This window comes from Zonotrichia albicollis, chromosome 2 (assembly GCF_047830755.1).
Source record: "Zonotrichia albicollis isolate bZonAlb1 chromosome 2, bZonAlb1.hap1, whole genome shotgun sequence".
Taxonomy (NCBI): Eukaryota; Metazoa; Chordata; class Aves; order Passeriformes; family Passerellidae; genus Zonotrichia; species Zonotrichia albicollis.
The window spans coordinates 743,408-767,920 of NC_133820.1; the positions used below are offsets into that span (position 1 = coordinate 743,408).

The following is a 24,513-nucleotide window of genomic DNA, read 5'->3' on the forward strand; positions in this document are numbered from 1 at the left end:
GGACCAGAGGAAAGGCTGAGAGGAGTGCACATGTCCTGTGCTCTTCCTAAGGCTGGACCCTCTCTGCTCCCAGGCTTGGCAGAAAGCTCTCAGGAGGGAATACCACCCCAGGAAGGAATTTCCCCTCCAAGAAGGGAATCTCTCCCCATTCCTCTTGCTCTTCCCTCCGTGCTTGCTGTCTCCCTGCCATTCAATATTTTGGATTTTCCGTGAACCGCTTGCAGAGGTCAGGAATATCCCCGGGTTTCAGCCTGGGGCAGGAGAGCCATCCCCATGCCCCGAGAGGCACAGGGATGTGTCCCTGGCCTTGGAGGAGCTGCAGAGCCACCCCTGGCACTCACAGGGTGCAGCTCCTGCCTTCTTGGAGCACGGCCCTCCACCCAAGTTCTAATGAGAGGTTTTCCTATTTCCCCGGGCTTATTTCAACAACAACAACAAAAAAAGCAATTTCCCAGCCGGTTTTAGTTCTTTTTGATATGCTGCCTTTATCTTTGGTGCTTTGTGGTGCTAAATAGCTGCTGCATTTCACACCAGGAGAGCACAAATCCCTGCATTTCTGCCCCAAAAGGGCAGAAATAAACATGGATGTAGTCACAAGTGAAACCACTCGTTCTATTTTTGTCTCCCTTATCTCTGGCACTCCAACAAGATTTCTCCTGAGCCTTTCTTCTCCTTGATCTCGCGTTTTTCTGTTCCCATCATCTTCTTATCCTCTTTTCTTCCTAGCCCGGGTTTCTGGAGTCTCTGCCTTTTATGCACAAAGCCGGCAGCTCTCTTTAATCAAACACAGCAATTAAGGAGCTCTCAATTACAAGTGTCACCCGTGTCATGGTTTATTCCTGGCTCCGGGACTTGGAGTTCACTTGTTATTGCTGTGTCTGGAGGAGTCTGAGGGGAACCAAGTGCAGGGAGCTGGATGGCAGCTGGCCCCAGGAGCAGCAACCCTAAATCCTTGCTGGGATGTTTCTGTGTCACTGGGAAGGAGCTGATTCCCAGGGGAGCCACAACAGAAGCATCTCATTTCTTCTTCTTTTTTACATTTTTTTTTTAAATTTTTCCCCCTCAGAGTGTAGGAATCCTACACCTTGCTGCTTCCCTTTGTGGAGGAGAAGCGTGGAAGTGGAATTATCATTTATTAATCTCACAGTTAAAGCCCCAGAGCTCTCTCTGCACTAAACCACAGGAATGGGAGGGCACGGAGGCCACTTGCTGAGGGCTGTGTGACAAAGCCCCCCGGAGCCTGCCTGAAGAGCAGGGAGGAGGCACAGTCAAAAAATCCTCTTCAGGCTCATCCAGCAGCTTTCCCCAAAGCTGGCATGGTCCTGGTGAGCAGGAGGAAGGTCCAGAGAGGAGGAGGGTCCTGTCCCCCGTTCAGTCTGTGCCCCCTGAGCTCCTTGGTGACACTGGTGCCATTTCCCACCCTCCTGGGGTTTGCCTGGCACCCCCTGAAGGTTCCCATTTCTCCCATTCCTCAGGAAAGGGGTGGGTGCCAGCAGCACTGGGGGCATGGCCAGGGCTGGCAGAGGGGTGGTGGAGCTGCCCAGGGGATCAGGGTCACGCCTTGGGGATGCTGTTCCCCGCACAGACACCCAGCCTGAGCTGCCACACACTCCCAGCTGGGTTTTGGGCACTGCTCCCTCCTGCATCCTCTGTTCCCACAGCATCTTCTGCAGCGGCTCCCCCGAGGAATGAGGAATGCAGGAAACTTCACAGCTGGGACTTCAGGGATGGACATTCCAGCTGTTAACCACAGCCCTTTTCTTTTAAAGCCCCAGTTTCCTGGAAACTGCAAAGCTGTCACTTCCTTTGGCCTTGCTGTCACGCCAGCAGGGCCCAGAGAAAGCCTTGTGCGCCTGAACAGCCTCAGGCCAGGCGAGGCCAGCCCTGGGACAGCAGGAGGGGACAGTGGGCTGTGGCCCTGCTGCTCCAGGTGTAGGACAGCAATGCAGCAAGAGCCAGTGTGAGACCCTTGGGATAGGAATGGACACTTCCTTTAGTCCAGCTGAATTCCAGTGTTCCCAGTTTGATCTCCACCACCAGTGTCTCCATTTCTCAGCATGCCATCCCCATCCTCCTGGATCTGCTCTTCCTGCACTGCTGTCACACACAGGCAATTCCCATCTCCCAGACCACAGCTTTGGGGATATCTCATTATTGAGCACTCCTGCAGTCCCAGGAAATCAGAAACTGCGGGGGGAAAAGAAAGATGAGCACAGAGAGCCAAACTTCATTTGGAATGGACACATTCAGTGCAGCTGGGACACTGTCAGTGCCCAGTGTGTGATTAGGTCATGGCTCTGGGACAAACAGGACATGGGGAGGGTGGAAAGGGAAGCCTTTTTTCACAGCAGGTGTGAGAGCAAGAATAATCCAATAGCAAACCAAGTTTATCCAGGGGAAGTTACTTTTTCCTGAGTTTGCTCAGAATGTGTGCAGAGCTTGGAACCACCTCAGGTTCTGCTCTCTTCAGCAAATGCCATTCTCACTTGAAAAGTGAGGGGAGAGGGATTAGAATCCTTTATCAGTGCGGTGTGGAAGCACTTCTGTCCTTCAGCCCCCTGGAAGCAGCAGATGAGGCTGGGGAGCAGCTCCAGCCCTCATCACCTCTGCAGGATGAAGGATGCTCTTCCCTGGCCACAAACCCTTCAGAACCCTCAGCAGCCAGCTCCTGCAGCTCCACTGCAAGCCCATTAAGCCCCAGAGATGAATTCCATATTTCAGGAGCAATCATTACTCAAGCTGTCTCTAAGCACAGGAGATAATTCCTGATTTACTCTGCTCTGTTTGCTTGGACCTTCGAGAGGGCACAGCTGGAGGAGATGCACTTGGCAATAAGCAGGAAACGTACTCAATTCAGCAACATGGGGAGATGATTTTATGCCTCCAAGTGCAAGGGGTCGTATCTTCCCCTCACAGGACAGGCAGAGAGCTGTGGTGAAAGCCAATTTAATTTAAAGGGACAATATGAACCCAAAACTCTTCTGCTCCATTAGGAGCTGCTGCCACATCCCCTTTCTCCCAGGGCAGACTTTGCACCCCAGCCCCCCTTCCCCTGCCCCACTGTTTTGCTCCTGTAAATCCCAGTATTATCTATTTCACACCATTTCTTCAATCTGCTCTGAAGGATTTGGATTCCAGTCCAAAGCACTCGCATCCGTAAGCAGAAATTTTATTAGCTCCTGCTTCTCTCATCGTCCAAGTAATTAATTAAAATATTGATTAGTCCCAGAGACAGGACAGACCCTGGTGAGATTCTTGTAGATAAATCCTTTTGGGCAGGCAGCAAACTACCTGCAGCTCCTGGGGCTGAAGCTTTCCAATTAAGCCTGGTTTTTCTCCTCTTTTCCTCCCCTCTGCATAATTCCATCTGGCTGGTAATTGGTTTATGGGAACAAGGTGGGACAGGGTCAAAACCCCTCCTTCAGTCAGGAAGGAAGCCTCCCCAGGTGGGACAGGTGCCTGCCTGAGGGAGAAATGAGATGTTTGCTGTGAGATCTGTGTGAGACAGCCCATGACACCTCCATCCCAGTGGCTGCACATGGATGAGTCTCCTCTTCAGCATCTTCCCAGGGACCAGTGCTGGGCTGGGTCTGGATCTGCCTGATTGCTCTGTTTTCCCCTTCTGAGATGCCTGGAAACCTCCAGTTTCTGGGAATTGTGGTTTTAATTGGTGGCGTTTCAGTGATTCCTTGGCTCGTCTTTCCAGTGCTCCTCTGGGAACTTGCCAGGTTTTCCTGAATTCAGTTTGGATTGTTTTCCTTCCTCTCCCCCAGCCTGGGGGCTGGATTGCACCCCCAGCTCTGCCTCAGTCCCAGCCACAGCAATTCTCTGTCTTGTGGCTACAAACTCAGGGGCAGATCTCAGGATGCCAGAGGCAGCTCCAGTGAGTTTTAGGAGAAACATCCAGTGGGTTTGGATTCATGTTTTGCTGGCCCCCTGCAGACAGCCACAGAATCCATCTGGGACCGTCCCTACCCCTGGAAAACCAGCAGCAAAGCAGGAGAAACCTCTGGGTCTGGCTGCAGCAGCGGCCAGGAGCGCTCCAGGGGGAGATCTGGCTGAGCTGAACACACCAAGGGTGATTTAAAAGCTTCAGCTCTGCTCTTTTTCCAGAAGAATGGGAGTTGTGCCTGGCTCTGAAGCAGCTCTTGGCTCTGTAAGTGTTTTGGGTCCTTCCCTCCAGCTCTAATTCCTCCTCTTGACCCTGTGCAATTCTCGGCAGCCCTAAAGGCACCGTTCTGCCTCCAGGTCTGTGACCCTGGTACCACAAAGTGCTGCATGAAAACATCCAGCGCTCCAGTTCCAGGAAGTCCATGAGTCCTGGCCCAGCTGGATTAGCTCCTGTTAACCCCCCCAGTGCAATTCCTGGCTGGTGCCCAAGCTGTACCCTTCAGAGCTCTGTAAATTCTGCCTCAGGCTGTCTGCAGGGGACACCTCCTCTGGGGAGAGCCTGGCACACGGCTCAGGGTGGATTTTGCTGCCTCTGCCCCTTCCTTTCTCTGCAGCCCCCCTACCTGCCTGCCCCTTGCTCTGCATCAAACGCTGCTCCTGCTGCTCCCTCGCTGCTGCCAGCCCTTTCATATTCCCTGGGCTTTTTGTGGGAGCAGCCTTTCCAAACTGCCTCTCTTTCATCCTCCCTGGCAAGCCAGTCCCTTTCAACCGTGTTCTTGAAGAGCACAGGGGAGGGGATGGGGAAATGGGGCTTTAATTCTCTTTTTAGAAACTCCAGCCCAAATGGATGGAAATTACCAGAGTAACAAGCCCAGAGCTAAGACACAGCTTGCAGGTGCCTTGGATGGTTATCCCCAGGGATCTCGCCTCTGCAGGTGGGGTAACCCTGGAGGGAAGGAGGAATTCAGGCTGTGCCAGACCCTTCTGTGGTGTGATGGGAGTTTTCCAGGTGGAAAATGAGTGTGCAGCCCTGAGCCCAGCAGTGAGAAGGGGCTGGCAGTGAGCTGGCCAGGCCATCCTGCAGGCCCCTGTGCATCCATCAGGATCTCAGCCAGGCACACAGGGATGTGCAGCCTGCCTGCCACCTGCAGCAGCACCACAGGCAATTGTGCTCCCTGTTTATTTGGGGAAAGGGTTCAGTTGTCTCCTTTCCCCCTCCTTTCTGTAAATGGAACCACTGCTTTAGTGGCTTCAGGGGCTCTCAGAAAGGCTGCACAGCCCTGAGGGGCTCCAGTGGGATGGGGAAGAGAACCATGGAGTGGTTTGGGTTGGAAAGGCCTTAAAGCTCATCCCTGCCATGGGCAAGGACACCTCCCACCACCCCAGGCTGCCCCAAGCCTCATCCAGCCTGGGCTTGCACCCTTCCACAGCAAAGAATGGAATCCGTGGCAGATTCCTGGCAAAGCAGGCTGCAGCTCCCCACTTCCCACGCCATGGGAGCAAACTGTGCAGATTGTGCTGCTGTTTGTTTGTTGTGGTGTGGAAAGTACCTTGGAGTACTTGGGATCAGCTGAGCACGGCAGGACAGCGCCTGGGAGCCAAGGCTTGTGCTCAGCCAGGAAAGAACCTTCTTCTCCAGGGATGCCAGGGATTCTTCTCCTTCTTCTCCTGGGCTGCAAGGGGCTGGAACAGCCCATCTCCTCCCTGCTCCTGCCCTAAGAACCTCATCCTGCTGCCTCAGCAACAGGCGCTGCCTGGCAGGGCTTTGGGAAAGAGGATAGAGCAAAACTCTCCTGGTTTTGGCTTTCTAAAGGTCAGCAAATGCTACTCGTTCTTCCCTGGGTGGCTGCATCTACACCCCTGCAACGTCCATGCACTTCTCTGACTTCCAGAACTTTCTCTGAAGCCAGACATCGCTTCTTGAACAGGGCTGTAAACTCTCAGCTCGGTGAACACGAGGCACTGCACAAAAATAGGAAAAAACCCCAACCCAAACCCCTAAAAAATTCCAGTCACCCTCCCAGTCTGCTCTGAGGTAACTGGGTCCCTCAGAAGGGCTGGGCAAACAGTTTGGGGAAACAACTAAATTCAGTCACTTCACCACAGGCCTGCTCCCTTCCCTTCTGTGCACACCCAGCCCTTCCCAGGGGATATCTGCCAGGGTGGCAGCAGGGAGTCAATGTTCCCCTCTGTGTGTTTCTTTTCTGCATGTTTGGGTTGAACTTACAAGTTTTGTTTTCTCTACTAAATTCCATCCTGGAGCCAAAGATGACAAAGCTCCCCAGTGGCTGTGGCTGGGTAACATAATTCACTCCTGGGTGGGAAGGAACCCCAGGATGGGAAGAATGCAGGAAACAGAGGCAGCTGAACCGAAATAGGGCCAGGCTGGACTTCCACCCTGTAATTACAGACAGAGCCCCCTTCAGCGAGCCCAGGGCTGGCTACTGCTGGGCTCAGATGGCTTAGCCACAAGCTCTACCCAGTCTGGAGAGGGCTCCAACCTCATCCTCTGATCCTGCAACCCTGGGAAAAACCCTTCTCAAGCTGCAAAACCAGGAATGCACCTGAACTCCCACATGCTTCAAGCACCGACCATCAGAAATGAGTGCTGATAACACAGAAAAAAAGAATTACAAACATCAGTCACAGAGATCTGCAGGTTCAGTACAAAACCATTTATTAAAAATGATTTATTTTAAAAAAACCCACTCTACTAAACCCTTCGTGTTTATGGTTTCTGCTCAGTGTTGGCACCGCTGAGAGGGTCAGCAGGAAAAGCTGCTTTGTAGGACACAAACCCAGGAGGCTGCAGAGTCCACGGGTTAAAGAGTGAGGACTAATCCATGTGAAGGAGCAAGCTGCACTCCTGAGGAGGAGAACAATGTGTGGATGGATCCATGCAGTGCAGGCAGAGTCCATCCCATCCAGGACAGCAGGAAGCAGCCCTGGGTCCATCACTCCAAGCATCCACCCCACACAGCTCGGCCGTGGGCTGATTCACCTCCCCAGCACGGACCACAATCCACATTTCACTGTCACACTTTGGATTCCGGGCTCTTTGTGGACTTTCCCGCCAGTTTCTCCTTCTCTGGCTCTGCCTTCGCCTCCTCTGCCTGGCTGGCTTCCCTCTCCTGCTTCCTGAGGATCACATACACAGCCACGAAGCACAGGAAGGCGCCCACCTCGAAGAAGAACTGCAGTCCCAGATACCTGTGGGCACAGACACAGCGGGTCAGGGCAGTGAGGATGCTCCTGAGAGCTCCAAGCAGCACCCTGGCACTCTGGGGAGGCTGTTCCAGGCACAGCCTCTGCCCCAGAGCAGGGAGCTGTCCTGGAGTCACCCTCCATGGTCAGGGGCAGGGGAGCGTCCCAGGGTGTTCCCAGCGCTTGGCACAGGGTTTATCCCGCTGTCCCTATGTCCCTACCTGTGCCTGAAGAGGGTATTGTCGTAGTATCTGCAGGCTGCCCTGCGCTCGCAGCGCCTCTCCCACAGCACGCAGGTGGTGTCGATGGCGCTGCCGTACAGCACCGGGCCCGGCATCCACGCTGCAACAGCACAGTGTCAGACTGGCCTGCCCTGCCCTCACACACCCCAAAACAGGTACTGGGGCCACGGACGCCTCAAAACCATGGCACTGGGGGCAACAGCCCCAACCATGGCCCCAGAGGCCACAGCCCAAACCCTGGACCTGGGGCCCACAGCCACCCCGGAAACCGCCCTCAGGGGCCACAGCCACCCGGAAACTGCCCTCAGGGGCCACAGCCACACCAGAAACTGCCCTCAGGGGCCACAGGCACCCAGAAACTGCCCTCAGGGGCCACAGGCACCCAGAAACCGCCCCCAGGGGCCACAGGCACCCAGAAACCGCCCTCAGGGGCCACAGGCACCCCGGAAACTGCCCTCAGGGCCCACATCCACCCCAGAAACTGCCCTCAGGGGCCACAGGCACCCAGAAACTGCCCTCAGGGGCCACAGGCACCCTGGAAACAGGCACCGGGGGCTACAGCCACCCTGAAAACAGGCCACAGCCCGAACCCTGGACCAGGGGCCCACAGCCACCCCGGAAACAGCCCTCAGGGGCCACAGGCCGAGCCACAGCCTCAGGTACTACCGCCACCCCAAAATCAGGCTTCAGAAGCTACAGCAACCCCAAAATCAGGCCTCAGGGACTACTGCCACCCCAAAAACAAGCCCCGGGGGCTAAAACCACCCTGAAAATAGGCCGCAGGGGCCACAGGCTGAACCACAGCTGTGGAGGCCACAGCCACCCTGAAACCAGGCCTCAGGGGCCACAGCCACCCTGAAAACCGGCTCCAGGGGCCACAGGCTGAACTACAGCCACGGTGGTCACAGCCACCCCAAAAACAGGTCCCAGAGGCCACAAATGCCCCCAAAAATACGGCCCCAGGGGCTACAGCCTGAACCATGGCCCCAGGGGCTACAGCCACCCAAAAAACAAGGACCTGGGGCTCATAGCCTGAAAACCACAGCCCCAGGGGCCAGAGTCATCTCAAAAACAGGCCTCAGGGACTGGGGATGGAGCCCTTGGAGCTGCCTTGTCTCATCCCCTCCCATGTGCCCCCAGACCCTGCAGGGCAGCATCCTTTCCTGCCCTGGGAAAGCCCTCTCCAAGAGCTGCCATTATTTTCCAGGAGGGTATTTTAACACATTTCAATTTACCTAAAACTCTCAGCAGCATGAACTGTATGCCGACAGCAAATGATTTGTCTTCAGGCTGGATGCTCCTGAAAAACAACATGGAACAAAATGCCCTCTGGCAATCCCTCCAGGATGGATGCTTCCCTCCCTGGCACAGCACCTCGCCCACACACTCGTCCTTCAACCCAGCCTCCAAGGATCCCAGGGAGTTCCCATTCACATCACCAAAGCTGAAGAGGGTTCATTCATTAGGGCTGAACACCATGGCCTTTTCTTGGCCTGAAAATCCTACCTGGCCCAGAAGAGCTTGGAAGTACCATTCACAGACTAAGACAGAGATTCCCCCATGGCTTTGAGCACCAGCCCCACCAGCCTGGGCTCCCATCTTGGCTGGCTCCATCCTGCTGCCATCTGCAATCTAGGGCTGGTTTAACTCCCATCCAGGGCTGGTTTATCCCTCATCCAGGTCTGGTTTAGTCCCCAGTACCGCAGCTGGCGAAATCCATCTCCCTGCCCCACAGACCCACTCTGGATGCCCTCTCTGTCTGCCCAGGAGGTGCCCTAGCCGTACCCACCTGAGGATGAGCATGAAGGAGGGCGTGTGGGAGGTGCTGGCCAGGATGCCAGCCAGGCAGGAGAGCACCACGAAGGGCACGAAGAGGTGGGAGCAGCCGGTGCCACAGGGGCCCGGCCTGGCAGTGCCCACTGCCCCGACGCAGCTGCAGCCCGTGTAGTTCTGCAAAGAGGAGAGACACACCACATCCACAGGCTGCTTCCTGAGGTGGAAGGGAACGCTGCCAGCTGACAGAGCCAAGGAGAGCAGGTAAGGTTTGTCTGGGAATAATTAGCAGCAATTAGCACTCACTACTTTGGGGAGAGCTCAGACAAGTCCAGGGCTCCAGCAGAGCTGGAGAGGGACTGGGGATGAGGGACAGGACACAGGGAATGGCTTTGCAGAGGGCAGGGATGGATGGGATTTTGGGAGGGAATTCCTGGCTGTGCCACCTGTGCCAGGCCCTGTTGTGCTGTGACCCTCTTCACCCCGGGCAGAGCTGCAGCCACAGCCCAGGGCAGTGTTAAATCAAACATGCAAAACCTCGCCTTTGAGAGAGGCTCATAAATATCTAGCACAGCCTTATAGCAAAGGAAAGATGCCTTGTGGTGATGGATGAAGAGTTTCTCCATTTCTCTGTTTTTTAGTCACAATTATCTCTTTTTTGTCTGTTTTAAACGAGAAACCTCTGGGTTGCTTTTTTGTTTTAAAGAGACCTTTAAATAAAATGAGCATGATATTTTGGTTACCAGAGGAGGTGGCAGTTTTCACAAGAGTGATCCCAGAGGCAGGGGCAGCTTGGGGTCTCCCAAAACCTCGTTCCTACATCCAAGCTTACATGGTGCCCTCTGGGAGGGCTGCAGCAAAGCTGGGCACACAATTGCAGCGTTTTCTGCAGGCTGGGAGGGTTCCTGGAAACCCTGGGACAGGGAAGGCAGCAGGCAATGAGTGCCACAGGTCCCTGTACTGCTGAAAATGGTAAGAAAAGTGTAAAATTTCTAAGAAAGCAAGGGCTGGAAGAGAGAGGCATGGTTGAGGAGGAGAAAAGCAGTTGGAAATTATGTGCTGTACAAAAGGCAAGCGTGGGGGTGCAGGAAAGCACATTTGGGACTGAGTCTGGCAGAAAACACAAGTGTTATCAAAATGAAGCGCCGCTAATTAACAAAACGCTGCTGCAAACCGCCCAGACAGCTCCCTGCTGCCATCACAGCCTGTGCCAGGAGTGCAGGAACGCCACTCATCCTACACGGGCTGCTAACGACCTGCAGGTCGGGCTTTGAGCGGCAGAGGTTTCCCCGGTGTGTCTGCTGAGCTGCACTGCCAGCAGAACCACCCCCAGCAGGGGAAGGCAGGAGAGAGCAAAGCCCTGCACGGTGACCCCGCGCTGCACTGCCCTGTCCCGCAGACACCCAGGGCAGCCCGGGGGGCTGGCAGGGCCAGCCGTGACTCACCAGCACGGAGCCGTCGGGGCGCAGGGCCAGGCCGCTGCAGCCAGCAGAGCAGGGGGACGTGTACTCCACGCCGTCGGGGCCGCACACGGGGTTGAAGCCGCGCTCGGGGCAGCGGCACCGCGCGTTGCACGCCAGGGCGTGGTGGCCAGAGCCAGAGCTGGGCACAGGAAAGGGTTAATGCAGGCACGGGGCATCACCCACGTGCATCTCACAGAGAAAAACCAACGTGTGTGTGCTGGGGTCAGCAAAACCCACCTGATTGCACAAGGAACCCTTCCCAAAGGGAATCCCAGCATCACCCCAACCTCTGCTCTGCCTGGCAAAGCTTCCCAACCACAGCTGGGCACCAGAGCCACCCACTGCCCTCATACTCGGTCCCAAACCTGGCCTTTGGGGTTCTTACAACACCACACTGTGGGAGGGAGGTTTCCCCTGAGGGCAGGGACCACGGGACACTGAACAGGGAATTCAGAGACCTGGATCCAGCCTCCAGGGCACACAAGGAGCTGCTGCCCACATTTAGCTGCCGCAGCTTACATGGTGTGATCCCAGGGCTGGCCCCTGCCTGAATTATTCATCCATCACTCTTTCCAAGATGAAAACTTGTGCTGTTTGTGCCAAAACCGTGTTTACTTCGGGTTGCACGCTTGCTCCTCAGTAGGAAATCTCACTGGTGGAACTCTTGTAACCCTGCTCCTAAAACCCTGCTGTTAAAAAGGTTTTAACCCATAGGAGATAAAGCTGAAATGACTCCACCATGTGTGGGATAAGTCACAAAGACGAGCTGTACATTTTCTGCCCTAAACCTGAGGACACAGAGGACTCAGATTTTAGTTTACCTCCACTAGCTGCCTCTCCTGAGGGAACAAACCCATTTCTGGGGATTCTGCCTGGCTCCCACCCCCAGGAATGTGGCTGTGGCTGGGGTGTGCCCACCCTGGATGCTCCGTGCCCAGCCCAGGAGCTGAGGTACCTGTCCCAGTGGGTGACACCGGCCACCTTCTGCGTGGGGCAGCCCAGGAAGAGCAGGGGAAAGGCGGTGAGCAGGCACAGCAGCATGCCCAGCACACACAGGGCACTGCACTGCCTCAGGGACATCTGGAACCGCTTCAGGATGGCACCGCCCACCACGATCCCCACCATGGCCCCGGGGATGTTCACAGCACCTGGGGAAAGGCAGGCATGCAGTCAGGGAACCTCCAGCACCACCCTGTCCCATCCCCTTCCACCTTCCAGGCTGCTCCAAGCCCATCCAACCTGTTCTTGGGCACTTCCAGGGATGCAGGGGCAGCCACAGGGAACAATTCCCTCCTAACACCCAATCTAAACCCAACCCCTTAGTCCTGTCACTGTACCTTGTTCTCCATCTCTGCTCTGTGCCAGTCCCTCCTCACAGCAAAGGCCCAGAGGATTTGCTATTGGGTTGCTATTTTCCAGCACAGGTGGTTCAGAAGGGACCAAGGTTTTTGCAGGGATTGGTGCAGTAATGCTACCAAAAAGCTTTTCATAAAGATCCCACAGCAAGCTGGCTGCCTCATGGATCCATCGGTGGAAGCTGTCAGGAGCAGTGGAAAGCTGTGCCTCACCCAGCAAAATGTGATTTTTCAGTGTGGACAGGAAGAAGCACCAAATCAGCCTGAGGAGGCTGTTTAATTTCTGTGCAGAGTAAGATTGTGCCCATTTCTGTGGTCACCCTTGTAAAACCCCATTTCCATAAAATCCCATTTACATAAAACCCCCAATTTTTGGGGGGAGAGCAAAGTTCAGCTGGAGACATGCAAAGTGTTTAATTCAGCTGAGAATGCACAGGGAGGTTGCTTTCAGCCCCTCAATGCCCACGCAAGGAAGGAATTTCCAGCTACAGAAAGCTTTTTGATCTGAAAGGAAAAGGCCAAGCGAGACTCAGCGGTGGGAACAAAGGCCAGATAAATTCATCCATGGAACACGGTGCTGACTTGAATGCAGAGGGTAAATCAAGGCTGGGAACAGCTCAGCTGGCACCTCAGGGCAGGACAGCACTGCTTCAGCATTTAACCTTCCTGCTGCATTCAGCCCTGGCTCTGCCAGCCTGTTCTGCTCATTTTGTTCTGATTTATCTGTCCCAGACCTCAGAGGCCTCTTTCCTTGAGGTGCTGTTGGCTCAAAAACATGTTTTAAACACTTCTGAACTCTCTGAGACGGAGGCTTTGCTCCAGAGGAACTCTTCCCCATTTCTATACGGTTTTTTAAGGAATCCAAAGCTCAGCAGCACTTACCAATGATCATGTTGGCCAGGGAGGCTGTGAGGGAGAACTGCCTCTCCAGGAACTTGCCCATAAAGGTTGCCAAGCCAGCCACCATGGCAGAGAGGTTGACCTGAGCCAGCACCACCAGCAGGTACACGGGGTGCCTCAGGTTCCTCAGCAGCACCACGGGGAAACCTGAAAGGACAGGGAGCAAAATTCTGATCAGGGAGCCACAGGAGAGTTGGGGTTGGAGGGCACTGCAAAGCTCATCTCGTTCCGCCCCTCTCCCTGCAGCTTTCTGGCAGGGCTGCTGCTAAAACAAACACAAAAGTAATGGGTAGTCATTACAAGTTAATTTATTTGTTTGCTGCGGTGGCAATTTCAGTGTCCTTTCAGTTTCAATGAACAAATGAAAAGCGAAAAGTGCAACTTTTGATAGCAGGCAAGGAACACTCGAGCAAACTGCCCTAGGGCTGAACCCTTGAGCAGGAGAAGTGCGCAGCCTGCTGAGCACAGGGGGTGCCCCGTGCTGCCAGCTGGGAGCTGCCACTGTCCCTGCTGGAGCGATGTCCCCTCCCTGCACACCCCAGAGCCCCTCTCTGCTGCTGCTGCTGCTGCTGCTCCAGTGCCTCCCCCTGCCACTGTCCCTGCTGGAGCGATGTCCCCTCCCTGCACACCCCAGAGCCCCTCTCTGCTCCTGCTGCTGCTGCTCCTCCTGTGCCTTCCCCTGCCACTGTCCCTGCTGGAGTGATGTCCCCTCCCTGCACACCCCAGAGCCCCTCTCTGCTCCTGCTGCTGCTGCTCCCCCTGTGCCTCCCCCTGCTCGGGATGGCAGCAAAGGGCAACTTCCAAACAAACTGCTGATGAGTGTCCCAGATGAGGGCCAGGGCAGCCAATATGCTGGAGCAGAGATAAGGAATTAGCAGCGAGGATTAATGCAGAGGACTGCCATCAATTAATGGGGCTAATTCTCAGCACTGACAAACAAGAGGGACAATCTTTCTATCTGCTCCAGCAAAGTGGTGCTGGGGACATCTCCCTGGGGCTTGTCTGGGAGCTGGCCCCAGATGGGGACGGGTTTTGGCTGTCCTAAATCTTCTGTGAAGAGCAAAAGGACTCTCTGAGGGTGCAGTGGGGTCCCCCATGCCCCCAGCTCCCCTTCCAGCTCAGCACTCTGCCCTCAGGTCAGGCAAGCAACCAAAAATCATAGGGAGCTACAGAAGCAAGGCCTTGGAGGGGCCCAGGCATACAGAGAATGGACAAGGACCCTGGAATGCTGACCCTCTGCAGGCTGGCAGGCAGCAGGGAGGGAAGGAGCTGCATTACACCACTGTGAACCCAATGCAGGAGATGGTTTTGCTCTCAACTACCACTAAAGGTCCTGATTTTTGAAGAGTATTCCCTGAATTCCTTAGCCGTGCTGCAGATGGGAAACCTCAGCTTGCTGGCTGAAAAATCTCCTGAGAGCCAATCCAGCCTTTTGTGGGGATCTTCCACCAAGAAGTTCTTTTCCCTGGAGGTCTCTGGTCTCTGTAATTAAGCCACACCCCTTCTGTCACCCCAAATCAGAGGTGAAAAGCTGAGCAGGTCCACACTTCATGGTGGGAGCAGCAAGATTTCCATCCTCTGCAATCCCTAATTGGATCCTCCTCACAGCTCGAGAGAAGCAGCTGGGCAGACAGGGAAAGCAAGTGGAAACTTTAAAATAATAAACAAAAAACATCCTTGAAACTGCCTTTGGGGACCATAAGGGAAACAAACGAGTCACGAGTGCAGCGCTCCAATTGCTTTGAAGATCACCTTCAATGGGCTAATTCCCAGTATGTGCAGCAGAATCTGCACATCCTCCCAGGTGTTTCCAACAGAAGCCTGGAAATTAGCAATGGAAATGACTTCAGGCAAGCGAAATCCTACATTTTCCATTACTGCAGGAAGACCTGATGCTGCAGCAGGAGCAATATGGGAGGAGTTTGTGAGTGTGAGGAGCAGGGTGCAAGCTGGTGCCACGCAGAGTGTCTGTGCCAGAGCCAACAGCAGTGCCCAGCTCTGAGTCCAGGCAGAGCTCCACGCTGGGCTGAGTGTCCCCAGAGCCTGGCCTGACCCTCACCCTGCACACAGCCCCGTCCTGGTGCTGCTGCTGGGCTGGCAAAGCCCTCCCTGCCCCGACAGAGCCTCCAGGGCTCTGCACCTGCCCCTCCCAGCCTGCCCAGGGCGCTCAGGGGCTCCCAGGAGGTCCTTGTGGGGTGGATGGGTTCCAGCCCACCCTTGCTCTGCTTGCAGGACACGGCAGAAGTTGCCACAAGAGTGATTTTGCTCTCCGAGTATCCCCAAAGCAACAGATGACATGGCAAAAGCATTTCCTTCTCCACAGTCATGGAATGGTTTGGGTTGGGAGGGACCTTAAAGCCCACCCAGTGCCACCCCTGCCATGGCAGGGACACCTTCCACTGCCCCAGGGTGCTCCCAGCCCCGTCCAGCCTGGCCTTGGGCACTTCCAAGGAGATTCAGGCTGGAGAATCTCATCTCCAAAGGCTGCTTTAATATATTATAATGCAGAAAATAATAGCAAAAAGAGAAACGGAGAGAGGAAACAAAAGCAGCAGGAGAGTGGTGAAATGGGAAGGAAATTGTCTTTCCAGTGACTTGCAGATGAGTCAGCTCTGAAGTCTTTGGGCTTCACCCAGATTGTCCCAGGTCCCCATCACACACTACCTGCCACCCCTTCCTGGCTCTAAAAAGAGTTTTGTATGAGAGATCCCGGTGATTTCAGCAAGGCTGCTCTCCTGACATAAACCAGACACTTCATTTATTTCAGAGCTGGGCTTTGGGGGATAAATCCAGAGAAATAATGGATTTATTAGCACAGCCCTGACACAGCAACGCTGATTCCAGCCCTGCACCAAAGCTGCAGCCAGAGCAGGGAGCTCATTTTGATTGGTGTTTGGGAGGCACAGAGCAGAGGGTTGGTGTGAAAATCCCATCTGAGCACCATCAATCTGCTCCCACGCAGCCTCTCCCAGCACACAGGTTTCTAAATGACAGGGCCACAGGGTCAGGGAGGGAAAGAACCCCCGAGTGCCTCCTCTAATTGAGCATTAGGCTGACAGCAAGCAGGAGGAAAGCCTGCCCACGCCTGCCTGGCTGAGCCTGCCCTGTACCGACCTTCAGAACACGGAGAATTTGCAATAAATTGATGGGATAATAGTTGGGAAATATGGAGGAAGCTGACACGGAGTGTCTTCAGAGGGTCACTGCTCTTAAGTGGCTGCCAAAGTGCAGAGTATTTAAAATACCCAAACATCCCAAGCACTAGCAGATGCCTCCACAGACTGAAGCCCAGCTGATCCCCTTCAGCATAAAGAGCCCACTCATTTCCAAACAACTTAATTGCACTGGGTTCAGATCTCCTTATGGGTTTTAAGTGCCCAGACCCTGGCTCCAGGCAGCGCTGGCCACCCTCAGTGGGACAGGAGTCAGCCTGCCTTGGACAGCATCTCCAGCCTTGCAGGAGGGAGTCTGATGAGGATTTTGGGGGAGAAGTTGCCAGTGCTGCTGTGGGACCGATTCCTGATTCCATGGGCTGAGGACTGAGCAAGAGCAGCCCCCAAACCCCTCTGACCAAAGGGCTCTGTCCCTTCCCACAGCTCTGCTCCAGCCCCACAGCCAGCACCCCTCCTTCCTGCCTGCATTTGGGCTCTGGTGAGACTTTGGCCTCTGATTCCCACTGCTCACATGAGCCATAGATCACAGAGTCACAGAGGGATTTGGGTTGGAAGGGACCTTAAAGCCCATCCCTTTCCACCTCCTGCCATGGCAGGGACACCTTTCACTGTGCCAGGTTGCTCCAAGCCCTGTCCAGCCTGGCCTGGGGCACTGCCAGGGAAGGAATGTGCCACTCAGAGTGACCAAGGCCGGGTGCTTTGGCTGGCAGGAGGTGCAGCAGGGCAGGGCGGGCAGGGAGCAGAGGGCTTAAAGGCAGCCCTGAGCCTAAGGTGCTGATCCAGGGGCTGGGCTGAGCCCAGGGGAGCATCCCTGCAGCCCTGGCACGGCCCAGTGGGAGCTGCTGTCTGTGCAGGGGTGCTGGCTCACTTACGTCTGATGAACTCCATCAGGGAGAGGCTCTCCGTGTGCTGGGACCTCGGCCTGAGCTGGCTCAGCATGTCCTCCTTCTTCTTGCTGCCTCTGTCCTCCCCTCTCACCACCTGGGGACACACCAGAGGCTGTCACTGCACACGCCATGCCACAGCTTCCCCTGCCCTGGCCTTTCTCTCCCACACCTGACACACAGCAGCCCAGCATGGCCACCCCTGTGGTGTCCAGCTGCGCTCCCTGCCCACACCAGGGCACAGAATGCCAAAGGGGCACTGCTGGGTGTGCTCTGATCCCAAAGGAGCACTGCAGGGTGTGTTCTGACCCCAAAGGAGCTGCAGGGTGTGCTCTGACCCCAAAGGGGCACTGCTGGGTGTGCTCTGACCCCAAAGGAGCTGCAGGGGAGCCCCAGGAGCAGGCTGGGATGCCACTGGAGCCGCTGGGACACTGGCACTGACAGGAGCTGTGCTGCTGTGCCTGGCAGGGCTCGGGGCAGTGAGGTTTCAGGGGAAGCCACAGAGTGTTTGCAGCTCTGCCACCCCATCAGCTGAGCAGCCCTGACCCGAGCTGGGCAAATGAGTTCATTGAGCAGCAATTAGAGAGCTGTAATGGACAGGAGGAAACGGCAGCTCTTGGGCTGAAACCTCTGCTCTGAGATGAGAGTGCTCATTAAACAGCAGTGAGGTCACAGTGTCTGTGCTGGGGCTGCCACCTGCCCTCTTTGAGGGCAGAAGCAATGAACTCCTTTCCTGTTTTGAATTGCTGCAGCTCAGGCTTTCATACATTTTTCAAATGCAAAGATAAAACCCCTTTCACTTTTCAACTGCCTTACAGGGGCTCTTCTCTGCTCTGAAACTGCAGCGTTTTCCAAAAATACATTCAAGCTGCTCCTTCCTCAGCTTCCAGCTGTTTGTACTTGTGAGAGTCAACAGTCTGCACGTCCAGACAAAACCCAGCTCTCCCCAGCTCCCCGCAGTCCCCAGGCTGGGATGTCCCTGTGTGTGACCCTTGCAGGGCCCGTTTCCGTGCCTCGGCTGCGTGCACACGGAGCAAAGCCCTCACAGAGGGGGGCAGCTCCTCTCCCTGCGCTGCCTTGGCCCTGGCATGGTGTTTTGCTGTCTGAAAGGATCAGGAAATACATTCCTGTGGGCTGAAGGAAAGCAGGAGCAGAGGGAAAAGCAGGAATCCTGCCTGCTTGCTGTGGATGATGCTGGAATGGTGCAGCTGCACCATCAGAGATGCCCAAGCCCTGAGGAGGATGTTGTGCCTCTGCCACGGGGGATTTTGGCATTGTCACAGCAGAAATTTGTCAGGCTGGAGCTGGAAGGTGCAGTAACACGAGCTGGCTGCTCAGCCCTGCCCCAGCATCTTGCCAAGGAGAAACAAACTCAGCTTGCAAAATGCCCCCACACTTGGATCTTCCTGGATGAATCCTTAAAGGACTCAGCTCCTTGCTGCCACTCGTTGCATCTCATATTTTTGCAGTCAGATTTTATCTGCCCCTGGAGCCCTGAAGTGTCCAGGTTGGACACTGGGGCTTGGGGCACCCAGGGACAGTGGGAGGTGTCCCTGTCCATGGCAGGGGTGGCTTTAGGGTCCCTGTAACCCAACCATGCCATGATTCCATGAGTCCACTGGCATCACTGCCACCCTCAGGGGGCTGCAGGAGGCATACAGGCTTCTGGGGAAGGAGGATGAAGCTGCCTCACACTCTGCATCAGGAACAGCCTGACCTTGGCCTGGGGACATCCCCCATCTTCCTGCACAGACAGGAATGAACCCGGGCATGGCTGAGCAGGGCTCTGCAGAGAGGAAAATGAAAGCAGCTCTCCCTGGCAGCTCTGGCTCTCCCCACCTGCTCTGCACCTGTGAGAAGGGCAGCCAGAGGTGCCAGCAGGCTGGCTAGATCCAAATGCACCCCTGGAAACAGGGATAAATGACCTGCTCTGTGACAGAGAGGTTCTCTTTGTTTATTTTGAGGTTTCTGCAGAGTTTCCCTCTGGCTGGGAACAGAACCTGGCACTCCCAGCTCGCTGAAAAGTAAGGTCAGAGAAGTTATTTTCACATTAGACAAACAAAGTGTAAAGCCTCACTGCTTGGGAAAGAGTTATTTTCCTTTTGACAAGGTCAGGCTCCCTACAAACACCTCATTATGCCTCTTCCAGCAGGTGTGGGTCCCTCCAGGGACCCTATTTCCAGGAGTGCTAAAATAACCAGCTGAGGGGCACCTTGCTCCCACCACAGGGGAGGATTATTTTTAGCTGCTGTTTGTGCCTGCCTTTAGAGCTCCCTGGGGAAAGTCCAGCTGTGGAGAGCAGGATTCCTGCAGCCTGTCCTGCCACTTGGCCCTCTTTGTTCCTCAGACCGTGCCCTGGAAGTGTCTGTTTTGTCTCTGAGAGCAGCTTTGCCCCTTTCAGCCCCTTTTTGTGTCACCCTCAGAGCTGCAGGACAGGCAGAGCCCGTGTGCCAGGAATTTTGGAATATTGTGACAACCAACACTGCTGCCTGCCCTGGGATGCAGCAACACCAGCAGATGGCAAAGCACGAGCAAAACTGTGGCCACACAGCAACTGGAGAGTGCTGGGAGTTCCTCACAGGAACAGGACACAACTCCAAGGAATGGTCTGGGCCCATGGAGGCAGGATCAAACTGGAATTACTGGGGAAAAAGCTGCTCTTGACTGAAACCAGTTTGTCCAGTATAAGAGCCCCGTCCTCTCATCCCCTTCCTGAGATCATGACAACCTCATGGCTTTGCCATGGTCAGCCCTCAAGAGGATTGTTCAGGATACTTCAGTGCTAGAAACCCACTGGCAAGCAGCAAAGCAGAGAAATAAAAATGTTCTGGGTTTGGAGCGACTAATTTAGGAGAAAAAGATCAAAAGAGCAGTCCCACACTATCATTAATGTTAACACCAGCCATTCCAGGGACTTCAAAGGAAGAATTCATCAGGAAAAGGTGAAGCTGCAGCGTGGAATAAAACATGTCGATGTGTCTTGGCTGGCGGGAGGAGGCAGCTCAGTCCCCAGAGGCACAGAGGGCTCAGTGACACCCAGGGTTTGCTGCACTGCCCACTGGGGAGGGTGGGCACGAGTGGGATCCCAGCTGGGGCTGCAGAGCTCCTCCTGCAGAGAGCTGTGCTTTTCCAGGCTGTGCCTGAAGGGATGTGCTGTGGGCAGGACAGCACACACACACAGGAAAACACCCATTTCCAGCACAGCTTGGAGTGTGAGCTCCTGCAGCTCACATGTGTTACCCAGAACAGCACGTGGCAAACTTTCTGCAGGGCTTTTTATTTTAACATTTTTAGGCAGGGCCCCTTGCTAGTGCTGATACCCCCACGGGACAGGCGTGGCTGCCCCAGGGCCTCCTGTTCTGCAAGGAGGGCAGAATTTGGTTATTTGCTGTATCTTCCTACTATTATTTTTAGCTGTCAGCAGATTCCAAGAACTTTCTGAGGGAGATGTAAAAATGGGGGAAATCCAAGAATTGAAGAAATTCACATGCTGCAGAGGCACACGTGGGTGCTCAGCCATGTGGGATGCTCCCTACAGATCCCAGCCAGCAGAGCAGGGTGAGATCTTTCTGCTCCTTTTAAAATCAATAGCCTGCTCCCCCTTAAACCCTTCCAAGCTGCTCAGAGTGCAGCACTTGCCAGGAAGTGCAGCTGTGTTAGCTGGAAGTGCATTAGCTTCTCTCGAGAGGCGTTTATGAAATTAATATTCCCATCAGCCCTAATGAAGAACTTTTCCCTAAGATGAGCCCCGAGCCTGCTGGCCCAGGCCTTTCCCAAGGCTTGAGGGCAGCCCAGGGTGCAGGAGGAGCAATCAGGCACGCTGCATTTGGGGTCACCCCCCTCCTGCCATGCACAGGCACCCCATCACCTCACAGCTCACATCAGGCAGCAGCAGTACATCACTGCCCCATCACCTCACAGCTCCTGTCAGCAGCAGTGCATCACTGCCCCCCAAGCTGAGCTGGCAGAACAGGTCAGGGAAGCCCCAGTCTGCACTGATTCCTGTGGAGACTCAGGCAGTGTCAGGAGAAATGAAGGATTGCTCTGCACAGACTTGTTCAGACAGGGAGGTTTCGACGCTGTCTCGAGGTGCAGCACACGTGGAGGGCACTGACACACCTCCAGCACGGCCCGGAGGAGCACAGCTTCACCTCCTGAGCGTGTCCCAGCAGCTCCAGCCACATCCCAGCCCTCAGAAACAGCTCCTCTGCCAGCACAGCTCGTTGTGCTCTGCTGCTCCCGAGGCACTGCCACGCACAGCCGGGACGCTTGGGATGCTCCTGAGCTGTGTCAGGCCCTGGGGAGCAGCCCTGGACTGCTCAGACACCCCTGGAGAGCAGCCCTGGACTGCTCAGACACCCCTGGGGAGCAGCCCTGGACTGCTCAGACACTCCCTGCCCTGCTCCCCAGCTCTGCTGGAGAAGAGCTGTCCTCATCTGCCAGGAGCCCACTGATGGAATTTGAACTCCCCCTCCAAAATTAGTGATTTCTCCCAGACAAAAGCTGCCAGGATGGACAAAGCTGGTGCCCTTTTCCTCCCCTGGCAAACCTCTGCTAAACATGAGAGTCTGGGACTGCATCCTCCCCTGGCCAAGGCACAGGACTCTCAGTGGTTCTGGCTCCCGAGGCTGGCATTTCAGCCCCACCGAGGTGTGTGTGTGTGTGCAGAACCTCTCCTACCTCTTTAGGCATTTCCCGTGGGAAGAAGAAGTATGGCAGGGCACACAGGGCCACCAGGCTGGCGGCCACCAGGAAGCCGAGCCACCAGGCCCCCACCCAGCGCGGGTCCTTGTTGGTGAGCTGCACCTCAGCTGCAAGAGGAGAGGAGAGGGGCATCAGACAGTGCTGGCACAAAGCAGGGACCCCAGTGCACCAAAGGCTGGCCCCTGCCACCCCCAGCACCAACCAGCCCCAAGGCGGTGGCTCCCAGCCCTGGGACCATCAGTCCTGGGGCCTGGGCAGTGTTTGTCCCCATCATCCCACCACTAAATCACATTTCATGGTCTCTGCCCCATTTCATTGCTGCCCCCAGGGCATCCAAAGAGCCCCTTTGGATGGAGACAGCAGGCACAGGGATGTGCTGGATGCCCACTCTGCCCCACTGGCAGGGACAGAACAGAGAACCCCCAGGGGGCTGGAATCCCCTCTTCTCCCAAAGCTGTGGTGCCCCACCTGAGGTGACTTTGTCGATGTCCACGTAGAACCTGAGCATGGCAGAGCCCAGCATGAAGGCCACCCCCGGCCCCACGACGGTCAGGGAGAACAGGATTCCTGCGGGACACGAGAGCAGGGAGGGCTCAGCCGGGGCAAGGGGCCTGGGGGACACAGGAGCCTCAGGCTGGGACCGGGCTCTGCTGCACCTGCCTCCAGCACAGCCCATTGCCCTGGCAGCTTTCCCATCTCCAGGAGCAACAGCCCCATGCTCCCCACCTTCCTTTCCCACGTGGAATTCCCTTTGGCTCAGACCTCTCCTGACACTCAGCCTCCTAGAAGGCCTGCAGTACTCCCCGGAACAGGAGGTGCCCCTTGGCATCAGTAATCCAGGGAACACCAACTTTTACAAGGGGAAGGAGATAAAAGTTATCAGTGAACTCTTCTCTGTGAATTGCTGATAAAAGAAATCCACACATGTAAGATTCAACTCCTACCTTACATGTGAGAGGTTTGGATCATCTATCTACCAGAACAAAACTTGACGCTGTGCTTCCTTTTTTCAACAGTAATGACCTGCTTTTGATCTACCTTTGCTGCTCCATTCAGTTCAAGGCTGTGACAGGTAACAGCTGGGAAAACTGGAAGGAGCTGCAAGGACCACCTTGTCCATCCCAGCACCCTGGGACACCCCTGTGGGCCTGTGCCCAAGCTGTTCTCCAGCAGCCCCTCTGCTGAAGGGTACCCTTCCCTCTCCCAGGTGGTTAATACTGCTTTCTTTGGTTTGTTTGGTTTGGTTTGGTTTTTTTGGCTTTGCTGACAGCTAAACAGGGTGCCCACTGCTGCCCCTTAAACCCACAGCTGCCACTTGTGAACACAGAGATCAGGCTGTCCCTCTGGTCCTTCCTGAAGCCTCTTTGGAGGAGGATATGGAGTTTTTGCCATCCTCAGGCCAAACCCCCAGCTTCTGCCCCAAATGGTGTTTCCCAGCTCCCCTGCTGCCTGCCCAAGCCTGAAGCACATAAACCCTTTCTGCAGAATCCTTCCTGGCCGTGGGCAGAGCAGAAGGGCTCTTGAACCCTGTAATGAAGTAATGAACCCTGCTCTCATTAATGCCCGGAACAGCCTCACCCAGGTAGAGGGGGGAGTTCCTGTGGCTGGCGAAGTCGTCGATGTAGGAGATGCCGAAGGGCTGGATGGGCACGCCGCCGATGCCCAGCAGGGCCTGGGCCACGAACATCACCAGCAGCACCTCGTGGTTCTCCCTGGAGCCGTGGGGAGGGCAGCTGGCATCGCTCAGGTTGGCCCCAGCGCCTGGGGCCCCGGGCTGGCACAGGTCCGTGGTGTTGCTGAAGGTGCCTGGGGTGACAAGGGGACAGCCCTGAGGAGCTGGGTCTGCAGGAAGGATTCTTCATTTAGGCGCTGGAAGGCTCTGAGCTCTCCCTGCAGCCTTCTCCAGGAGAACACCCCCAGCTCTGGATCTGCTCCAGCAACTCCACGTCCTTATCTCAGTCCTTGTCTTATCCTTATCCTGATCTTAGATGGCAGGTGAAAGAAAACACAAAGAAGTGCAAAGATCGCTGCACTGGTGTTTACAGAGACAGGATCATGAGCCAGGAAAGCCTTCAAGGCTTTTCCTCCATCAAAGGTCACTCCAGGACCTTTGACAGACCGCCCAATACAGGTACCTGAGCAAACCTGCAGATTTTGTGAGCAGCTACCCAGGAAATGAGAGCTCATTTTCCTCAGAAGAGGAAAGGGCTGATTCCAGCAGCCTCATCTTCCTCAGAACCCCAGGCAAGGGGGTGCTGGTGCTGACAGCAGGATTTCCATGGTTATGCCCCAGATCCTGTGGAATTCCAAGTACTTGGACACGGGCCCACCTGCAGCAGCACTGCTGAAACACCAACTCAGTGTTTCCAAGCTGGGGTTGCAGCTGGCCCCTGCTTGCAGCCAGCAATGGTTCACCTATTCAGCCTTCCTTTGGTCTCTGCAGTTGCCTGAACCAGCTGCTCTCCCTCTGGTGAGCCAAACATGTTTAGTGGAGGCTTCTAGAAGGTTTGCTGGAGCTTCATGGCAGGGACTGGGGAGGTAGCAAGTTACTTGTTTTCTCCTTTCTTTCTGTTCCCATCCCTTCATTTTCCTTAGGGAGAAAATCCCAACCCCACCCTGTCCTGTTCCCTCCATGAGTGATTTAAACCTTTTCTCAAGGGAGGCTGATATTCCTGTGGGGTCTAAAACCTCAAGGACAGACCAGCTAGACCAGGGAAGGCAGGTGAGGCTGGGTGTGCAGCAAACAAGGGGGATCAGAGGCACAGCCTGCATTTTGATTGTTTTCCTGCCCTTTCCCATGGTTCCCACATCCCCCTGGCTCTGCTTTCCACCAGTAGCTGTTGCCTCTCAGGGCTGAGATGATTTCATTCTCAGAAAAATAAAATTTCCTGAGGACAAGCCAACAGCTTGGAGCTCCCCGTGCC

At 55.3% G+C, this 24,513-nt stretch overlaps 1 protein-coding gene across 3 annotated transcripts in view; it reads right to left on the reverse strand.

Moving 5' to 3' along the window:
* Positions 1 to 6,545: 6,545 nt before the first annotated feature.
* Positions 6,546 to 24,513, reverse strand: part of SLCO2B1 (solute carrier organic anion transporter family member 2B1) — a 29,191-nt gene continuing 11,223 nt past the window's right edge. For 2 of the 3 annotated variants that reach the window (XM_074530098.1, XM_074530101.1), the window contains 11 exons: positions 23,168 to 23,395; positions 22,058 to 22,156; positions 21,566 to 21,696; positions 16,874 to 16,982; positions 12,811 to 12,975; positions 11,529 to 11,721; positions 10,556 to 10,712; positions 9,127 to 9,287; positions 8,573 to 8,637; positions 7,317 to 7,437; positions 6,546 to 7,101 (listed from right to left, as the gene is read on the reverse strand). In XM_074530098.1, coding sequence (XP_074386199.1) covers positions 6,927 to 7,101; positions 7,317 to 7,437; positions 8,573 to 8,637; positions 9,127 to 9,287; positions 10,556 to 10,712; positions 11,529 to 11,721; positions 12,811 to 12,975; positions 16,874 to 16,982; positions 21,566 to 21,696; positions 22,058 to 22,156; positions 23,168 to 23,395 — 1,604 coding nt within the window. In that variant the 3' untranslated portion in view covers positions 6,546 to 6,926. The remainder of the gene's footprint in view (positions 7,102 to 7,316; positions 7,438 to 8,572; positions 8,638 to 9,126; positions 9,288 to 10,555; positions 10,713 to 11,528; positions 11,722 to 12,810; positions 12,976 to 16,873; positions 16,983 to 21,565; positions 21,697 to 22,057; positions 22,157 to 23,167; positions 23,396 to 24,513) is intronic. The other variant, XM_074530110.1, reaches the window with a different exon arrangement.